The 20,944-nt window shown below is 33.0% G+C and overlaps 1 protein-coding gene across 4 annotated transcripts in view; it reads right to left on the bottom strand.

The window, feature by feature from the left end:
- Positions 1-251: 251 nt before the first annotated feature.
- Positions 252-20,944, bottom strand: part of Cdc14 (cell division cycle protein 14) — a 193,370-nt gene continuing 172,677 nt past the window's right edge. For 3 of the 4 annotated variants that reach the window (XM_075297033.1, XM_075297032.1, XM_075297034.1), the window contains 2 exons: positions 20,112-20,555; positions 252-2,190 (listed from right to left, as the gene is read on the bottom strand). In XM_075297033.1, coding sequence (XP_075153148.1) covers positions 423-2,190; positions 20,112-20,555 — 2,212 coding nt within the window. In that variant the 3' untranslated portion in view covers positions 252-422. The remainder of the gene's footprint in view (positions 2,191-20,111; positions 20,556-20,944) is intronic. The other variant, XM_075297035.1, reaches the window with a different exon arrangement.

Here is a 20,944-nt window from a genome sequence, read left to right as displayed (position 1 = left end):
ATTGGTAAATATTAACAGAAAATCGATAACTATACCCTGCAAATCTATAACTATCGACAGCATTCGATTACAAGTAGATAACTTGCGATTGCGAAATTTATAACTTTCGATTATAAATCGATAACATAGTATAACATAGATAACAAGTAGAAAAATCGATAACTAAGAAGTAGAAAAATCGATGTTAGGTTTATCGTTTACTCCCTTTTCTAAATTTTCTCTTCCCAAAAAAAAAAAAAAATACCACTTAATTACTTCTTATGCATCATTGAAAAACTGGTGTTTTTATCCCAAAGGGCATTGGGATAAATGGTGGGGGGGGCAATATATCGAAATAATTTCTCTTATATTTGATTAATAAAACGCCGCTTATAGCGTTCATATTTGCGAAGATACCTACGAATAGGTAAATTCCCCAAGTTCTAGTAACTTATTTTCTTTCGCAGTTTTAAAGACAAACGCTGCTGTTGCTGTTGTTGGTCACGATCACTGGAGTTCATTACCCCATATTTGCCACCACTTCCACGTGGCATATATACACCACCCTGACCAGTGGGCGTTGGTATGCCCGATGTTGAGGCCGAAGAGGTTGAAGAGGCTGTGGATGATTCAACCAAATGACCAGTTGGGGTATGCCTGGAATAGCGTGAACGAAAACTTCCACCACCTGTAGTTGTATGACTCTGGGATTGTGATGAATTTGTAACATTGCTGTTGTTGTTGTTATTGGACGTTTGGTTGTTATTGTTGTTGTTGTGACTGCTGGTCTTCCTTAGCAATTTGTTGTTGTACTCATCACATTTATCCTTCTCGATGCGGGTACTACTCAAGGATCTCTTGTTGCGTTTAATATTGCCGCCACCGCCACAGCTGCTGGGTGATGTTGCCGACCCATATGGACTAGAGCACGATGGTATGTGAGATGATGAGACTGCTCCCAGCGAACGTTGTGAGGTTCGACTAAGACGATTTGTATCTAAATTTTGATGGACAGGAGAGGAACAAGGTGATGAGGGCGTAAATGTGGGAGTATTCGAGGCCGATGTGCCCGGTGAGGAAATGGAAATGAGGATGGGATTTGACGGGGATGACATGGTCATGGGAATTAGGGTTGTAGTAATGGTGGACGTAATGAGTAATGGTGAGTGAGTAGAAAAAGTAGATGGAGAGATATTTGTGTTTAATTGTGTTGGAATAATAGCTTCATTATCGATTAGGACATTACTGTTATTGTTCGAATGGATGGTCGTGGTTGTTGTTGTTGTTACTGTTCTAGTGGTAGTATTGGTGTTGGACTTAAGGGTCTCTGCATCAGAGGAGGAATTTGAATGATTGGCCGAAACTGAGGTAGCTGTACAAATATTGGAAGAGGATGATGTTGGTGATGGAGATTTGGCGTTATTGCCAGAGATGCCTGAGATGATGGGACTAAGGCGCTCATCTAATTTCCTACTACAACTACTACTAATGTTGCTGGTGCTCGTGATGGTGCTGCCATCGTCGTGGATGTTCATGTTGCCACCGCATCCCCCCATTGATGAAGACACTGGATTTGAATTCAAATCCAAATTGGCCGATGATGAACGCGTTGTTAGACCACCGCCACTGCCACCGCCACCACTCAAGACCTGAGGTAAAGCTGAAACATCACGATAATAACGGGCCGTGGTTATGGTACATGTTGGTGGCGGTTGACCACCATCATTATGACGATTGTGATAGCGTATGCGGGAACGACCTCTAAGGGTCATATGGTGAGTGGAAGTCATACCGCCACCTCTACCACCACCGCCACCACCACTGTTGGCCCCACCACAAGCCGTTAAACGATTGGAGCTTCTCGATGGCGGTATAGTGGCACAAGAGCCCGCTATTCCAACCGACGAACCTCCTCCGGCCAAGGCAGACGTATTTAAATCTATCAGGGCCGCAGTGGCTCTTACAATGGGAATTTTACTTTCTACGTTGGACGTTGTTGCTGAACTGATTAGGGTATTTTGATAGGTTTTCGTTTGTTTACTTAGGCTACTCAATGTGGGAGCGGCTACATTCGGATGTGGTGAGGAGTTGTTGTTGTTATTATTATTGTTGTTATTGCTGTTGTTGTTGTTGTTGCTATTGTGATGGACGGCAGTGATATTATGGGCGATTTGCTGTTGTTCGGCTTTACGTAAATGCATTAGGCCCATTCTATATATATTTATGGGGGGTATGTGGGAGTAGGCGGACGCGATCATAGGATGGTCAGAGGATTTTTTGTTGATTTTGAAAATTTACAGATGGGTTAGTACACAACAGTAGAGTAGTAGAGGTCGATCGGTTTTTGTTGCAATTCCATTAAGAAAGATAAAAAAGGATTCAATCACCACAAGGAAGAAAAATCAGATTTACATCAGAAGAAGAAAAAAAGAAAGAAAAATGTACAGTGATATTTTAATAAATATTCAATAATATATTCAAGGCAAATACAAAAATGATATGAAAATTGAAAAAAAAATGTAGATTAGATATGTAGAAGTGAAATAAAAACCATTTTGTGAACATTTTGAATTCTTGTCCACTATTCAAACAAGTAAGAAAGACTATAAGCTCATACGGACCTCAACCTCATATAAGACCTACCATAGATTTGAAGCTGTAGAGTGAGTTCATTTTACTTTATTTTCTAAAGAAATAAAATTTTGATAAAAATTTTCTATAGAAATAAAATTTTTATAAAAATTTTCTATAGAAATAAAATTTTTATAAAAATTTTCTATAGAAATAAAATTTTGACAAAATTTTCTATAGAGTAAAATTTGTATAGAAGTAAAAAATTTCTATAGGATTAAAATTTTGACGAAATTTTCAATAGAAATAAAATATTGACAAAATTTTCTATAGAAATAAAATTTCATGTTAGCCTGATACCGAAACAGGCAATTGACGTCCAAATGCATTATATCTAATTATACAATTATTTTTCGAGTTTTATGGACAGATATAGATTAAGGAACATGGGTAATAGAGCCATTGAAAAGAAATCTGTCTATATCTTTCCATAAAGCTCGAAAAATAATTGTATAATTAGAGAAATAAAATTTTGAGAAATTTTTCTATAGAAATAAAATTTTGCAATATTTTTCTAAAGAAATAAAATTTTGCAAAAATTTTCTATAGAAATAAAATTTTGCAAAAATTTTCTATAGAAATAAAATTTAAAATTTTTCTATAGAAATAAAATTTTGCAAAAATTTTCTATAGAAATAAAATTTTGCAAACATTTTCTATAGAAATAAACTTTTGCAAAAATTTTCTATAGAAATAAAATTTTGCAAAAATTTTCTATTGAAATAAAATTTTGACAAAATTTTCTATAGAAATAAAATTTTGACAAAATTTTCTACAGAAATAAAATTTTGACAAAATTTTCTACAGAAATAAAATTTTGACAAAATTTTCTATAGAAATAAAATTTTGCAAAAATTTTCTATAGAAATAAAATTTTGCAAACATTTTCTGTAGAAATAAAATTTTGCAAACATTTTCTATAGAAATAAAATTTTGCAAAAATTTTCTATAGAAATAAAATTTTGAAAAAATTTTCTGTAGAAATAAAATTTTGAAAAAATTTTCTGTAGAAATAAAATTTTGCAAACATTTTCTATAGAAATAAAATTTTGCAAAAATTTTCAACAGAAATAAAATTTTGACAAAATTTTCTATAAAAATAAAATTTTGCAAAAATTTTCTATAAAAATAAAATTTTGGAAAAAATTTATATAGAAATAAAATTTTGCAAAAATTTTCTACAGAAATAAAATTTTGACAAAATTTTCAACAGAAATAAAATTTTGACAAAATTTTCTATAAAAATAAAATTTTGAAAAAATTTTCTGTAGAAATAAAATTTTTCAAACATTTTCTATAGAAATAAAATTTTGCAAAAATTTTCTATAGAAATAAAATTTTGCAAAAATTTTCTATAGAAATAAAATTTTGCAAAAATTTTCTATAGAAATAAAATTGTGCAAAAATTTCCTATAGAAATAAAATGTTGACAAAATTTTCTATAAAAATAAAATTTTCACAAAATTTTCTATAGAAATAAAATTTTGACAAAATATTCTATAGAAAAAAAATTTAGCAAAATAATATTTTTTTGTTTGTTAGTTTTTTGGTAAAATTTTCTCCAAATTTTGTTCGATTATTTTTGGCTCGAGTGGCAACCGTGCTTATAATACGAGGAGACTTTCCCGTAAGAAACGTAAAGATCGCCTCTGGTCTTGTCATACGTGGAGACGTGCTCGTGAGAAACGTAGTCTGTTGCATTGCTCTTATCTTACGTAGAGACGCTCCCGTAAGCCATGAAGCCTTGTTCTTTGCACCTATCTTACGGGGAGATGTTTCCGCAAGCGACGTAACCATAACCATTGTTCTTATCTTCTGCGGATACGCTCCCGTAAACAAAGTAATCTCTATTTTTATACCCTCCGCCATAGGATGGGGGTATATTAACATTGTCATTCCGTTTGTAACACATCGAAATGTTGGTCCAAGACTCCATAAAGTATATATATTCTGGGTCGTGGTGAAATTCTGAGTCGATCTAGCTATGACCGTCCTTCTATTCATTCACGCTAACTTCCGAACGAAACAAGCTTGGCACATTGCAAATGAGCCATATCGGACCATGTTCGCGTATAGCCCCCATATAAACCGGGTTGCGGATCCTCTTGAAGGAGCAAATTTCATCGGATCCGGTTGAAATTCGGTGCGTGGTGTTAGTATATGAGCTCTAATACCCTCACAAAAATTGGTCCATATTGGTCCACAATTACATATAGCCCCCATATAAACCGATCGACTGATTTGACCTCCGGATCGTCTAGGGGGAGCAAATTTCATCCCAGCCGCTTGAAATTCGGTACGTAGTGTTTATATATAAAGGGTGATACGGTCAAAATTTGGTCAATATAAACGTGACGTATTTCTTTCAATTTTGCATTTAAAAAAACCTGAACACCCCTCATTTTGAAGGTGTGTGTGTATAGAATGTTGCTCCTATTTTGATTTTGGAATTCACTCTTCAGTTGTCAAAATGCCGTCCAAGCAAAAAGAGCAGCGTATCAAAATTGTGCTCGCGCATCGCGAAAATCCAAGCTACTCGCACGCAAAGCTGGCAAAATCGCTAAAAGTTGCCAAATCAACCGTTACAAATGTAATTAAAGTGTTTGGGGAACGTTTGTCGACAGCCAGGAAGTCTGGATCGGGGGGAAATCGAAAACCGGAAGCCGCTGAGACGACAAAGAGAGTTGGCGGTAGTTTCAAGCGAAACCCTAACCTCTCTCTCCGAGATGCCGCAAATAAGCTGGGTGTATCGTCTACAACCGTGCATCGAGCCAAAAAACGAGCCGGACTATCGACTTACAAGAAGGTAGTGACTCCAAATCGCGATGATAAACAAAATACGACGCCCAAAGCGCGATCCCGGAGGCTGTACACGACGATGCTGACGAAGTTTGACTGCGTGGTAATGGACGACAAAACCTACGTCAAAGCCGACTACAAGCAGCTTCCGGGACAGGTGTTTTATACGGCAAAAGGAAGGGGAAAGGTAGCAGATATTTTCAAGCACATAAAACTGTCAAAGTTCGCAAAGAAATATCTGGTTTGGCAAGCCATCTGTACCTGTGGCTTGAAATGCAGCATTTTCATAGCTTCCGGGACTGTCAAACAAGAAATTTACGTGAAAGAGTGTTTGAATAAACGTCTGCTGCCTTTCCTGAAGAAACACGGTTGCTCCGTACTGTTTTGGCCGGATTTGGCATCTTGCCATTACGGTAAAAAGGCCATGGAGTGGTACGCCGCCAACAACGTGCAGGTGGTTCCCAAGGACAAGAACCCTCCCAACACGCCAGAGCTCCGCCCAATTGAGAAATACTGGGCTATTGTCAAGCGGAACCTAAAGAAGACAAAAAAAAAACTGCTAAGGACGAGCAGCAGTTCAAGGCAAACTGGCTTTCTGCGGCGAAGAAGGTGGACAAAGTGGCTGTACAAAATCTGATGGCAGGTGTCAAGCGTGAGGCCCGGCAATTCGGATTTGGAAAAGCGAAAGCCTAACAGAATATTTTTCCTGAATTTTATACTAATTGAATTTGAAAAAGAAATTTAATTTGATTTTTTAAATAAACGATTTCACCGATTTACACGCGTTTTCCCTTGACCAAATTTTGACCGTATCACCCTTTAGGCTCCAACATCCACGCAAAAATTGGTCCAAATCAGTCCATAATTATATATAACCCCCATATCCCCAGATTTGACCTCCAGAGGCTCTTGGAAGAGCAATTTATATAGCCTCTAACTCCCATGCAAAAATTGGTACAAATAGGTCCATATTTATATATAGCCCCCATATAAACCGATCCCCAGATTTGACCTCTGAAGCCTTTAAATTTCATGTGCAAGGATATGGCCACTAACAACCATGCCAAAATTGTTCCATATCGGTCTATAGTTATATATAGCCCTCAGATAAACCGATCCCCAATCACACAAAAATTGGTCCATATCAGTTCATAATTGTATATAGTCCTCACATAAGGCGACCTCCATATTTCACTTCTGACTCTCTAATTACCACGCAACAGTTCATATCTGTTCGTAGATATTTACAGACTCCACTATATGCCGATAAACAACAGAATTATATACGTATTTAATCGGACTTTTATTTTTGCCTAATATATACCCCGTATGGACTAACCTACAATTTAGAAGACGATGTTAGGAAGTTTTAAGATACCTTGCCATCGGTAAGTATTACAACAACAAAGCATGTAATTCGATTGTAGGTGATAGTCTTTAGTATGTTTCTACGCTTTCCATGGTGGAGGGTACATAAGATTCGGCCTGGCTGAACTTACGGCCGTATATACTTGTTTCTCTTATTTTACGTGGAGACATTTCCGTAAGCAACGTAACTATTGCCTTAGTTCTTATCTTACGGGAAGACGTTCCCGTAGGCAATGAAATCATTGTCAGTTTTCTTATCTTACGAGGAAACGTTCCTGTAAGCAAAGTAACCATTGCCTTTGGTCTTATCATACGTGGAAACGCTCGTGTAAGCAACGAAATCATTGTCAGTTTTCTTATTTTTGGTGAAGATTTTCCCGTAAGCAATGTAAATCTTTCATTTGTTCTTACCTTACGTAGAAGAGTTCCCATAAGAAACATAACCACTGCCTTTATTTTTATTGTACGTGAGTTCATTCCCGTAAGCAACATAATCCTGGTCATTGTTCCCGTTTGATATGGAGACGTTCTCGTAAGCAACTCAATACTTGTCATTGTTCCTATCTCACGGTGAGATTTTCAGGCGTTTTCGTAAGCAACGTAAATCCAGATTTAACCTCTCCGGCCGTTCCAGTAAGAAATGTACTCCCTGTAATTGCTCTTATCTTACGCGGAAACGTTCCCGTAAGCATTGTCAGTTTTCTTATCTTACGTAGAGACGTTCCGTAAGCAACATAAGCATGGTTTTTGTTCTTATCTTTAGGTTAGGTTAGGTTAAAGTGGCAGCCCGATTAAGATTCAGGCTCACTTAGACTATTCAGTCCATTGTGATACCACATTAACTAAAAGTACCTATTACATATGGGCACGTCTAGTTTTAACCGCTGAACCTTCTTGATTATTTTTCTTTGTTGAACCAACCAGATTGTTCCAAAAACATTAGCAGACTGCTTAAGTTAACGTTTTCCAGATCCGCCAGTATTCTGAAGCTATATGCTCCTAAAAGTTGCTTGCGCTTTACACAAAATGCAGGACACTCACACAAGAGGTGTTTAATTGATTATTTTTCCTCCGCATCATGACAGCTCATACAATAGTCATTATACTTCGCGCCAATAGTTTTTGCAAAATCGCCTATCAGGCAGCGACCCGTTATAGCAGATATCAGGAGTGATATCTGACGTCTCGAGAACATTAGCATATCTAGTGTGCGGTTTAAGTTGAAATGGGGCCATATTTGCTTGGTGTCGTTACAACCCTTGCAATTCTCCCATCGAACATTTGCCATCCTAACAGCCTTCTCACGCAGCATGAGCTTGCAGGTAGCTAGGGGCATACCAACAAATTCCAGTTCCCCTGGAATATGTAAGGTAGTCCCTAGCCTTGCCAACTCATCCGCTTCGCAGTTCCCCGGTATGTTCCTATGGCCAGGCACCCATATTAGGTGAATATTGTACTGCTCAGCCATCTCATTGAGAGATTTGCGGCAGTCGATGGCCGTTTTCGAGTTGAGGAACACAGAGTCCAAGGATTTTATTGCAGGTTGACTGTCTGAGTATATATTAATGCCAATATTTGTTGGAACATTACTTCTCAGCCAATTCGCCACCTCTCTTATTGCTAATATTTCAGCCTGAAAAACACTACAGTGATTAGGTAATCTTTTCGCTATTCGAATTTCCAGATCTTTAGAATATACTCCGAACCCCACTTGTCCATTCAATTTGGAGCCATAAGTATAGAAATCTATATATCTTTTATTCCCCGGGGTCTGTGTACACCACGCCTCACTGTTGGGAATTAGAGTTTCAAACTTTTTGTCGAAAAGTGGTTTTGCCAGGGTATAATCCACTACGTTAGGCACATCTGGCATTATTTTGAGGACCGAACTATGACCGTACATTTTTTCCGACCACAGCGATAGCTCGCGCAACCGCACAGCCGTTGTTGCAGCTGACTGTTTGGCCAAAATGTCTAAAGGCAATAGATGTAGCATGACATTAAGGGAGTCTGTTCCTGTCTTACTAAATGCGCCTGAGATACATAAGCTCGCCATACGCTGAACTTTATCTAAACAAGTCGGTTTCTGAAGTGCCGGCCACCAGACTACAACACCATATAGCATTATAGGTCTAACTACTGCAGTGTATAGCCAATGCACAATTTTTGGTTTTAGTCCCCACTTTTTCCCTATTGCCTTTTTGCACGAGTACAAAGCTACCGTGGCTTTTCTCGCCCTCTCTTCAATATTAAGCCTAAAATTCAGCTTCCTGTCCAAAATAACGCCAAGGTATTTTGCACACTCACCAAAGGGAATTTCAGTACCCCCTAAGGAAATGGGCCTAACCGTGGGAGTTTTACGATCTTTGCAGTACATGACTAGTTCTGTCTTTGCTGGATTTACACCAAGACCATTATCTTTCGCCCATTTCTCAGTCATCCGGAGAGCTCTCTGTATAATATCTCTGATTGTGGATGGGAATTTTCCCCTGACTGCTAGCGCCTCATCATCTGCGTATGCCACCACTTTTATCCTTTCTTTTTCTAGGGAAACCAGAAGGTTGTTTATAGCAACATTCCAAAGAAGAGGTGATAGAACTCCTCCTTGGGGAGTGCCTCTGTTCACATACCTTTGTATGTTTGCTTGCCCTAGTGTGGCTGAAATACGTCTCTTTATTAGAAGTTCGTCTAACAGCCTAAGTATACCTGGATCAACATTCAGAGTTGTCAGTCCATTTAATATCGAGCTCGGATGGACATTATTGAACGCCCCTTCGATGTCTAGAAACGCCACGATTGTGTATTCTTTGACAGATAGTGAGCTTTCAATAAAGCTGACTAGTTCATGCAATGCGGTCTCAGTAGACCTGCCCTTCGAGTATGCATGCTGTCGTTTCGAGAGCAAACTTGAATCCACGCTAGTTCTAAGATACATGTCTATCATCCTCTCCAGGGTCTTAAGTAGGAATGAGGATAAGCTGATTGGTCGGAAATCCTTCGCACTCGAGTGAGAGGCTTTTCCTGCTTTAGGTATGAAGACGACTTTTGTTTCCCTCCACTTTTCTGGAATATATGCTAAGTTTACACATCGTTTATATATGACCGTCAACCAGGGGATAACTCTTTCAGCCACTGCCTGTAACTCCGCCGGAGTAATTCCATCAGGTCCGGGGGATTTGAATGGTCCAAAGCTATTTAAAGCCCATTTTATTCTAGATTCCGACACAATTTCCTCGATAGGAAATGATCGCTGAGCCTCTGTTACACCGCCGGAACATGGTTCAACCGTCTGATTTCCAGGGAAGTGTGTGTCCAAAAGTACCTCCAACGTCTCCTCACTGGACGTTGACCAATTTCCCTCCGATGTTTTAATGAAACCTGGAGCGGTGTTAGTGGATGCTAGTACCTTCCGTAGTCTGGAAGCCTCTGACGTATTCTCAATACTGCTACAGTAATCATCCCAAGAGTTTTGTTGAGACCTTCTCAGTTCTCGTTTATATTCTCTCAGATTCATCTTGTAAGTGTCCCAATCCTCCGGAGCTCTTGTGGACTTTGCTTTGTTAAAGAGCTTCCTGCAGGATTTCCTCATATTACTTAACTCCGTAGTCCACCATGGCGGCCGATTTTTTCCCCTTGGCTTTCCTCTAGGGCAAGCAGCTTTCAGTGAAATGTTGAAGGCCTTAGTAATCCGCTCCACTGCGTGTTCGATATCTTGCACAGTGCTCATATTTGTCTCCGGCATTTCCGGTATCATCGAATTGAACGATTCCCTATACCTATTCCAATCAGCTTTCCTAACATTTGGCGGAAATATGGTCTTTGAAGTACGAACAGCCAATCTGAAACTGATGTAGCGATGATCTGAGAAGCTATGTTCCCTCAAAACTTGCCACTCAGATATCTTATCATTCAGTTCCGGAGAGGTCAACGTTACGTCCAAAACCTCTTGTCTGTTCCTGGTGACGAAGGTTGGTGCATCTCCCATATTGCAAACTACCAGGTTAGTACGCAAAATAAACTCTATTAGCGACTCTCCCCTTGTATTAGTATCACTACTTCCCCAAATACTATGATGTGCATTTGCATCGCATCCCATAATGAGTTTTGTCTTTGTTTTTAGTGACTCCTCAACTAAGGTCTTAACGGCACAGGGTGGCATCTCCCTATCATGTCCCATGTAGACCGAAGATACCCAATATTTGCATGTGGATATCTCTAGACTGGCTACGACAGTGTCTGCATTGCTCAATGAAGGAAGCAGAAACAAGTTTAGTTCGTTTTTAGCAATTATACATGCTCGATTTATATCGGTACCGGTATAATGCAAAAGTTTGAAACCCGGAGTGCTTAATTCACAGATCTTGTTCTTATATATGTATGGTTCTTGAATAAGAACTATATCTATGTCTCCTTTCATCAGGAGAACTTTTAAGGCAGCACAAGCGGCCTTACAATGGTGAAGATTTATCTGGAGGAACCGTAGAACCATCCAAATTTTCAACCACCGTCAAATCAGCCGCTTCAATTGAGTCATCAAGGGCTTCCTCTTCACAGATCTCGGTGACTCTCGCAACAATCTGCGGTTCAGTTTTGGTGAGGCTTGAGCCTGTAGAAACTTCCCGCATATGATTTTCGCCATAGTCTGCAGGTTTTATGTCTCCTTTGGCTTCGCTAGGAGATTTTTCCACTGCTGACTCTACCGGAGGCTTGTCCGTTTCGGAATCCTTTGGCTGATCGCTTTTGTATACCTTCATATGGATATCATGAAAGCCATAACTTACGCGTCCTTGGGGTCTGGGCTAGATGTGGCAGCGACTCTATGTTTAATATAAACACCGCATGCCGTCTTGGTCCATCCACCTCATCCAAACGACCAACCTTCCAATCGGCGGTTGGAAGATCTGGGTTACATTCTTTTAGTCTTTCTAGTATTGACTCAGGATCAGGAGGGTTTGCCGGTATCCATGCATGTGCTCTAGGTTTAGCCGGTATGTCTTTTTTATCGACTAACTCCAAAGCGGCTCCTTCCCAGACTTCACCAATTAGCATCAATGCAGCTTTAAAGCAATCCATAGACCTCTGGTCTGCAAAAGCTATTAACTTATATCGTCCTTGATACCATCCAGCATCTTGCCGTCGAGGACTTGGTCCGGAAACTTTTTTCGCACCTCTGAGTAGACACCAGACATCGCGTTCTCAATGCTCCTTTATTAATAATAGCCATCACAAGGCTGTCTTTTGCAACTGAGGCAAACGATCTTTGATCCCGTTTAGAGGATGGCAGCTCATCCGGTGATCGTTCCCTTTTTCCAGCTTCAAGAATTCCTTGAGCCCATTTTAAGGAATCGCTTTGCTTAGCCGACAACGTGCTTGGGTCGACTGATCCTAATTTCTTCAGGATAAACAAAGCATTTCTTCGTTCCTTGAATCTCTTTCGAGAGGGATTGCCTCCTTTTGATGTCGTCACCTTAGAAAAGGTTCGACTTGCCAAAGTGTCACCGCCAGTCGACCCGTCTACAGGTCGACTAATTGGGCCTGACTCTTGGTCGATGCCCAAATTTATAACTTCAGTCGTTACCCGTCCACTGGGCCCTGAAGTTAGCAACCCAGTGGATGACTTTGAATTTCGCTGCATGGTGGTTTATTATTTCCACCACACGTGAAATTCGTAATAAGTACTTATTACGATGAAATACTCCGCTATTAAAAAACACGTCCGTTCAGTTCGACGGTTGAAGAACAATCTTACGTGAATAAGCTTTCGTAAGCGAAGAAATCATTGCCTTTGCCCTTATCTTAAGTGAAGACTCGTAAGCAATATAATAATTGCATATAATACGTGGAGACGATCCTGTAAGCAACGAAATCATTTTCATTTTTATCTTACATAGAGGCGTTTCCGTAAGCAACGTAACCATTGCCTTTGTTCATTTCTTACGTGAAGAAGCTCCCGTAAGCACCGTAATCTGTGAAACTGTTCCTATCTTTCGAATGCTTTTGTCCTTATGTGGGGACATTTCCGTAAGAAAAGTAGTCTCTGTGATTGCTCTTATTTTACTTGGAGATGTTCCCGTAAGCAACGTAACCATTGCCTCTTCTTCTTACGTGAAGAAGCTCCCATAAACAACATAATATGCGAATCTGTTTCCATCTTACGTGGAGAGGTCCCCGTAAGCAACATAATCTTTGTAATTAAACTCACTTTACGAGGATACGTTCCCATATGTAACGTAACCCTGGCTATTCTTCCCATCGCACGCTCGCGTAAGAATCTTAATCCCTGTTTTAACCTCGACGGCTTCTAATCTTGCGTGCAAATGTTCTCATAGGCACCCTAACGCCTTCTGTCCAACTGGGAGTTATATTAATGTGTTGTAAGAGTGTATTTCCTAACAGCTGAGTCATCGTAAATCGTGGTACGTCCTTCGTGTTGGAATCTTGCGCTGAAGTGGACAAAACTGTGGAATAGCGCAAAGAGCTATTATCACTCACCGCCCTATGAACGTAGTGCCGTTTCAAGCCACGTTCAGACCTTCGTTGGTGAATTCACCTCAATAAGCTGCATTGAAACCCGTAAACTTCTGTTTACGGGTTCCGTCAATAATTGTAGATGCTCAGTCCGTCAGTCCATTAGTCCATCCATACTGGCCACCCACGTCGCTACTAACCCTTAGCACGAGTCATAGCCCAGAATTCAAGGGAAACCCCGCCGTTTCTGATATCCAGGAAGATTTAGTGATAGGTTTCAAGAGTCAAGGATAGAATCCCATGGGAAATTGGGGCAAATTGCCTCTGAAAATTCCATAAATAGAAAAATCACACATTTCAAAAACAATGACAAAATGGTTTTTATATTCACCCTAAAAAACAATTTTCTATATTAAAATAATATAAAAAAATTACAATTAAATTAAAAATAAAATAAAATAAAACAAAACAAAACATGAAAAAAAATACCAAGCCAGTGAGGGGGGAAAACAAAGAAAAATAAAAAACTTAAGACAATACAAACCAGAAATATATAAGGTGTTGAACAAAGGACAGCGAAAAGCCAAACTAAATTAGGAGATTTATAAAAAACCAAAAAAAAGTAAAGAACACAACATCCATTTTTTGGGAATATTATTACGGTTGTTTGTAATTTGTTTTTTTAATAAATTTTATTGAAGGAAAAATTAAACATGCATAAAATATATAAATGGTTTTAATTTAAACATAAAAAAATGGTCAGTAATAGTTGTATATATAGCATTATATAAAATACAATTTTGAATATCTACAAAATAAATACGAGATTTACAAAATAATATTTTTTTCATCATATTATTACAATACATACATAATTTATTAATAAGTATTATTGTATAAAACAAAAAGTTATTATCCAAACAAGAGCTAAAATTTAAAACAATCCAGGAAAATTGTTTTTCTAGGGTATTTATTACAAACAAGACAAAAATATTGGTTAATAACTATTGCTAATAGTTTTGTATATATATTTGTGCATGTAAACTTGCTTTTAATTTTAAGTTTTTTTTTATATAAATCTATAGAAATATTACAAAAACAAAATATTGGAGCAAACAATAATTTCGGGTTGAATTAAATATTTTTTTTAAATTGTTATGTATATAGATTTTATTTATAAATTTGTACATTAACTGCAATTTTTATATGGAAGTCGTGGATGGGTGCAAGATATAGGATGTGAAGTAGGCTTGAAAGTTGTTTGAGGTGTCATTTTATTAGAAACACTTCGTCGGCTTTTAAAGTATTGCATAAGACTTCGAATAAAGCTTTTTGGGGGGTGGAAGGAATAGGAATTATTTTTATAAAAATAAAACAAACTTCTAACCATATATCTGTGTGTTTGGAAACTGTTTGTACAATATTTTACTTTGTACCTGTATTTTATGTTATTGTTAATTATAAACAAATTAAAATTACAACCTCTACAACATTAGTAAGTAATTTTATGCTCTAACTACTTAAATACAACACAAAAATAAGTACAGTAGATTTAGTTAAGAAAAATTAAAAAAAAAATGATTAACGAAATACTGGCCCTATATTGCCACATATTGTTTGTTTTTAATGAATATAAAAATAAAATTCCAAGCATATTTTATCAATAAACACATTTATCACTCACATAGATTAATTGGATCAATTCTAATTTTAATTGAATGAAATAATTTTAAATAGACATCGGAAAGCGATACTATAATAATAAAAAATAAAATTTTGACAAAATTTTCTATAGAAATAAAATTTTTCAAAAATTTTCTAAAGAAATAAAATTTTTCAAAAATTTTCTAAAGAAATAAAATTTTTCAAAAATTTTCTATAGAAATAAAATTTTTCAAAAATTTTCTATAGAAATAAAATTTTTCACAAATTTTCTAAAGAATAAAATCTTGACAAAATTTTCTATAGAAATAATATTTTGCAAAAATTTTCTACATAAATAAAATTTTAGATCGAAAGAAAATTTTACAAAAATTATCTATAGAAATAAAATTTTGACGAAATTTTCTACAGAAATAAAATTTTGACAAAATTATATATAGAAATAAAATTAAGGCAAAATTTTCTATAGAAATATAATTTTGAAAAAATTTTCTATAGAAATAAAATTTTAACATTTTGCAAAAATTTTCTACAGAAAAAAATTTTCTATAGCAATAAAATTTTAACATTTTGCAAAAATTTTCTACAGAAAAAAATTTTCTATAGCAATAAAATTTTGAGAAAATTATCTATAGAAATAAAATTTTGACAAAATTTTCTATAGAAATAAAATTTTTCAAGAATTTTCTATAGAGCTAAAATTGTCTATAGACTTAAACTTTTTCAAAAATATTCTATAGAAATAAAATTTGGCAAAATTCTCTGTAGAAATAAAATTTTGATAAAATTTTCTATAGAAATAAAATTTTGACAAAATTTTCTACAGAAATAAAATTTTGACAAAATTTTCTATAGAAAAAAAATTTTCTATAGAAATAAAATTTTGACAAAATTTTCTATAGAAATAAAATTTTGACAAAATTTTCTATAGAAATAAAATTTTGACAAAATTTTCTATAGAAATAAAATTTTGACAAAATTTTCTACAGATATAAAATTCTGACCAAATTTTCGATAGGAATAAAATTTTTTACGAATTTTCTATAGAGATAAAATTTTCAATAGAATGAAAATTTTGATAAAATTTTCTATAGAAATAATATTTTGCAAAATTTTTCTATAGAAATAAAATTTTTCAAAAACATTCTATAGAAATAAAATTTGGCAAAATTCTCTGTAGAAATAAAATTTTGAGAAAATTTTCTATAGAAATAAAATTTTGAGAAAATTTTCTATAGAAATAAAATTTTGAGAAAATTTTCTATAGAAATAAAATTTTAACAACATTTTGCAAACATTTTCTATAGAAATAAAATTTTGCAAAAATTTTCTACAGAAATAAAATTTTCGATAGAAATAATATTTTGACAAAATTTTCTATAGAAATAAATTTAAGGCAAAATTTTCTATAGAAATAAATTTAAGACAAAATTTTCTATATAAATAAAATTTTTCAAAAATTTCCTATAGAGATAAAAATTTCTATAGAAATAAAATTTTGAGAAAATTATATATAGAAACAAAATTTTGAGAAAATTTTCTATAGAAATAAAAATTTCAGAAAATATTCTTAGAAATAAAATTTGGCAAAATATAAAATTTTGACAAAAAAATTTATAGAAATAAAATTTTGCAAAAACTTTCTAAGAAATATAATTTTAACAAAATTTTCTATAGAACTAAAATTTTGCAAAAATTTTGAGAAAATTTTTTATAAAAATAAAATTTTGAGAAAATTTTCTATAGAAATAAAATTTTGAGAAAATTTTCTATAGAAATAAAAATTTCAGAAAATTTTCTATAGAAATAAAATTTTAACAACATTTTGCAAAAATTTTCTATAGAAATAAAATTTTGCAAAAATTTTCTACAGAAATAAGATAGAAATAAAATTTTACAAAAATTATCTATAGAAATAAAATTTTGACAAAATTTTCTATAGAAATAAAATGTTGACAAAATTATATATAGAAATAAAATTAAGGCAAACTTTTCTATAGAAATATAATTTTGAAAAAATTTTCTATAGAAATAAAATTTTGACAAAATTTTCTATAGAAATAGCATTTTGCACAAAATTCTATAGAAATAAAATTTTGCAAACATTTTCTATTGAACTAAAATTTTGACAAAAATTTTCTATAGAAATAAAATTTTGCAAAAATTTTCTATTGAACTAAAATTTTTACAAAATTTTCTGTAGAAATAAAATTTTGACACGATTTTCTATAGAAATAAAATTTGGACAAATTTTTCTATAAATATAAAATTTTGACAAAAGATTCTATATAAATAAAATTTTGCAAAAATTTGCTATAGAAATAAAATTTTAACAAAATTTTCTATAGAAATAAAATTTTGCCAAAATTTTCTATGGTAATAAAATTTTGCAAAAATTTTCTATAGAAATAAAGTTTTGCAAAAATTTTCTATAGAAATAAAATTTTGCAAAAATTTTCTATAGAAATAAAATTTTGCAAAAAATTTCTATTGAACTAAAATTTTGACAAAATTTTCTATAGAAATAAAATTTTGACACAATTTTCTATAGAAATAAAATTTGGACAAATTTTTCTATAAATATAAACTTTTGACAAAAAATTCTATAGAAATAAAATTTTGCAAAAATTTGCTATAGAAATAAAATTTTAACAAAATTTTCTATAGAAATAAAATTTTGCAAAAATTTGCTATAAAAATAAAATTTGAACAAAGTTTTCTATAGAAATAAAATTTTGCAAAAAATTTCTATTGAACTAACATTTTGACAAAATTTTCTATAGAAATAAAATTTTGACACAATTTTCTATAGAAATAAAATTTTGACACAATTTTCTATAGAAATAAAATTTGGACAAATTTTTCTATATATATAAACTTTTGACAAAAAATTCTATAGAAATAAAATTTTGCAAAAATTTTCTATGGTAATAAAATTTTGCAAAAATTTGCTATAGAAATAAAATTTTGCAAAAATTTTCTATAGAAATAAAATTTTGAAAAAAAAAATTTATAGAAATAAAATTTAGCAAAAATTTTATATAGAATTATAATTTTTCAAAAATTTTCTATAGAAATAAAATTTTGCAAAAATTTTCTATAGAAATAAAATTTTGCAAAACTTTTCTATAGAAATAAAATTTATCAAAAATTTTCTCTAGAAATAAAATATTAATGATGAAAATCGGTTGCTGGTGAGATTTAAACATTAGTTAATTAACATAATTTTATTCATAATTTACTTAATCAATTTATAAATTTTCTAATAAATATTCTAAATCTACTGTACTTTTATTTAACTACAATTAATCATAATTTATTTATATCAAACAAATATATATAAGTCAAAAAGAAAAAAAAAAAACATAAATACATACATAAGAATGCAAGCGCTGGCAACATGAACAAAAACAATTCGAAGGACATAAGTAAACAAAATTTTTAATACGGCAAAGGGACAATAATTTTATAACATTTTTAAATAATTTTGGGCTAACGGACGGGCTTTCACATCACATGTTTTTTCTATTTTTCTATTAACTCTAATTAAGAAATAATAATATTAAAAAAGGGCATTGTAACGACAAAAAAGGGAAAAACTTTTAAAAACCTTAAATTTACTAAAGAAATTAAAATTATTAATATAAATAAGTAGACAAACTTTTTTCGTTTGAAACGTATTTGTAGTAAAAATATTATGTAAAAACAAGAAAAATATCCTTGAAGACATTGAACGCTTAAAGCGATGACGAAATAACAATTATACTAAGGGGACTAAATAGATGTGAAATCATAATGCACGATGTTATTTGTGAGCTTCAATTTAATTTCACTTTAAATCAAAATTTCACCACACTTATTGATCCCTATCTGATTGGCAAATAGATTCCAAAATCTATTGAAAAGCCCCTAACAAACAATGCGAACGAACGAATACAAAATCGTTTGAGTCGGGTAATGAACCTTCTACAAAAAGCTAAAATTGAATAGGCCGTTCTATATTTGCTAGAACTTTGTTGTTGGCCAAATCAACTAATCAACTGTTGATAGTGTTCAAAATCGACTAATCGACTTCTAACGAATATGTTATAGATTTTTAACGAATTTTTTTATCATTTTTTTTTTAAATTTTTGGAAAAGTCAAATTATGACATCGATGTCAATACCATGGATTAACTGTACATGGTCATAAATTTGCAATAGTTGACAATTGATTTATTTTTCGACTTTCATCGAATATGAAAAAATTTTTATCGAAAGTCGATGTTGCCATCATATATGGAAAAGTCGATTTTTTTTTAAATATTTGAATACCTTGAATTTTGCGATTACTGAAAAGTCGACATTGACCTCGATGACAATACCAATATCATAAATCATTTGAACGTGGTCCTAAATCTTTGAAATAGTTGAAAATCGATTTATTCAAAATTTAGACATATAATTCATCCATTGCAAAAATTTTAAAAATCGAAAAATTGATTTTTTTCAAATTAAAAAAAAATATTTTTTCGGATAGTCAAAAAGTCGGTATTTCAAATTTGTTCTATTTTTTTTTAATTTATTTATTTTTTTCTAATATTAGGAAATATCAACTTTTTGAGTTTCAACTTTTTGACTTTTTTTTTTAAATTTGAAAAAATCAATTTTAAGATTTTTTAAATTTTAAATACGAAATAAATATTCCTAATTTCAAGTTTCCCTTTAAATTCAAACTCTAGTTCGATAGGCCGATTTTGTCCAATATCAAGGTTTTATTAGTTGATTGATGCCATTTAAAAAAGAAATATTTGAAAATTACAAAAATTCGGCTTCGTTTTGATCAAATAAAAAAAAAACTCATAACAAGTTACTTAAACATTTTTTGTATCATTTGCAATTAACATCGTGCATATTATTTGGTTCCCCTTATTTATTCATCGCAACAGAAGGGATGGAATCGAAAACAAAGTTATAGAATATGGAAAAACATCAAAAATCTCTATCAAACGCATATAACAAAAGACGAAACAACAACTCTTTCTATAGAGGATTTTGTTTTTCATTTAGTAACATTTTGCTAAACAGAAACTATCAGAGCTATTAGCAAAAAAAAAATATTATTTTACGCAAAACAAAGGAAAAAGGATTTTCGAAAGGAATTAAGCTGTCTGCGTGTAATGTCTGTGTGTGTGGGTGTCTGAAGGGTTAATGTCAAAACTTACCTTTTACTATATATAGCTAGACTTCGTGCTCGGGTTGTTATATTTGTATTGTTAATGCCTGTTGTTGTTGTGGTGGTAGAAGAGGTAGTACCCGTTCCAGTAATGCTTGTTGTTGTTGATGATGATGTATGGACAACTGTGCCACTGTTAATAATGTTATTGTTATTATTATTATTGCAATGATTGTTATTATTGATGTTGTTGTTATTATTGTTGTTGTTATTATTATTTAATAGATTATTGTTAGCTGCTTGAGCTCCACTATTGCTCGAAGCATTAGCTGCCAAACAATTATCATTGGTTGATTTTACAATACCACCACCCATTGTCATAAATTGACCACCTGATCCAGCAGTTTGTGTTGGTAACATATTAGCTATGTTGTTATTATTACGAAAAGGTTGTGATCTGGCTCGGGTATGCCGTAAAGGATTTTCAATTTCCCTGTAAATAAAATAAAATGTGTAAGAGTTTAGTTGTTTCGAACAAAAAACAAAAATATTTCAAAATAGTAAAGTGTGTCCTCTAGGATATCTATTAAAGAAGGTGGGTAGATCTACTTAATCATCATCACAGATGCCTTCTAATTTCCCATAAACTATTTAATAATGGAATGAAATGACAAAATTTTCTCTAGAAATAACATAATGCAAAAATTTTCTATAGATATTAAATTTTGAGAAATTTTTCTATAGAAATAAAATTTTGCAAAAATTTTCTATAGAAATAAAATTTTGCAAAAATTTTCTATAGAAATAAAATTTTGACAAAATTTTCTATAAAAATAAAATTTTGAAAAAAATTTCTATAAAAATAAAATTTTGACAAAATTT

The sequence above is a fragment of the Haematobia irritans genome, chromosome 2, assembly GCF_050003625.1.
Source record: "Haematobia irritans isolate KBUSLIRL chromosome 2, ASM5000362v1, whole genome shotgun sequence".
Lineage (NCBI taxonomy): Eukaryota > Metazoa > Arthropoda > Insecta > Diptera > Muscidae > Haematobia > Haematobia irritans.
The sequence above is the reverse complement of the archived record's forward strand: the minus strand, read 5'-3'. Positions and strand labels throughout refer to the sequence as shown.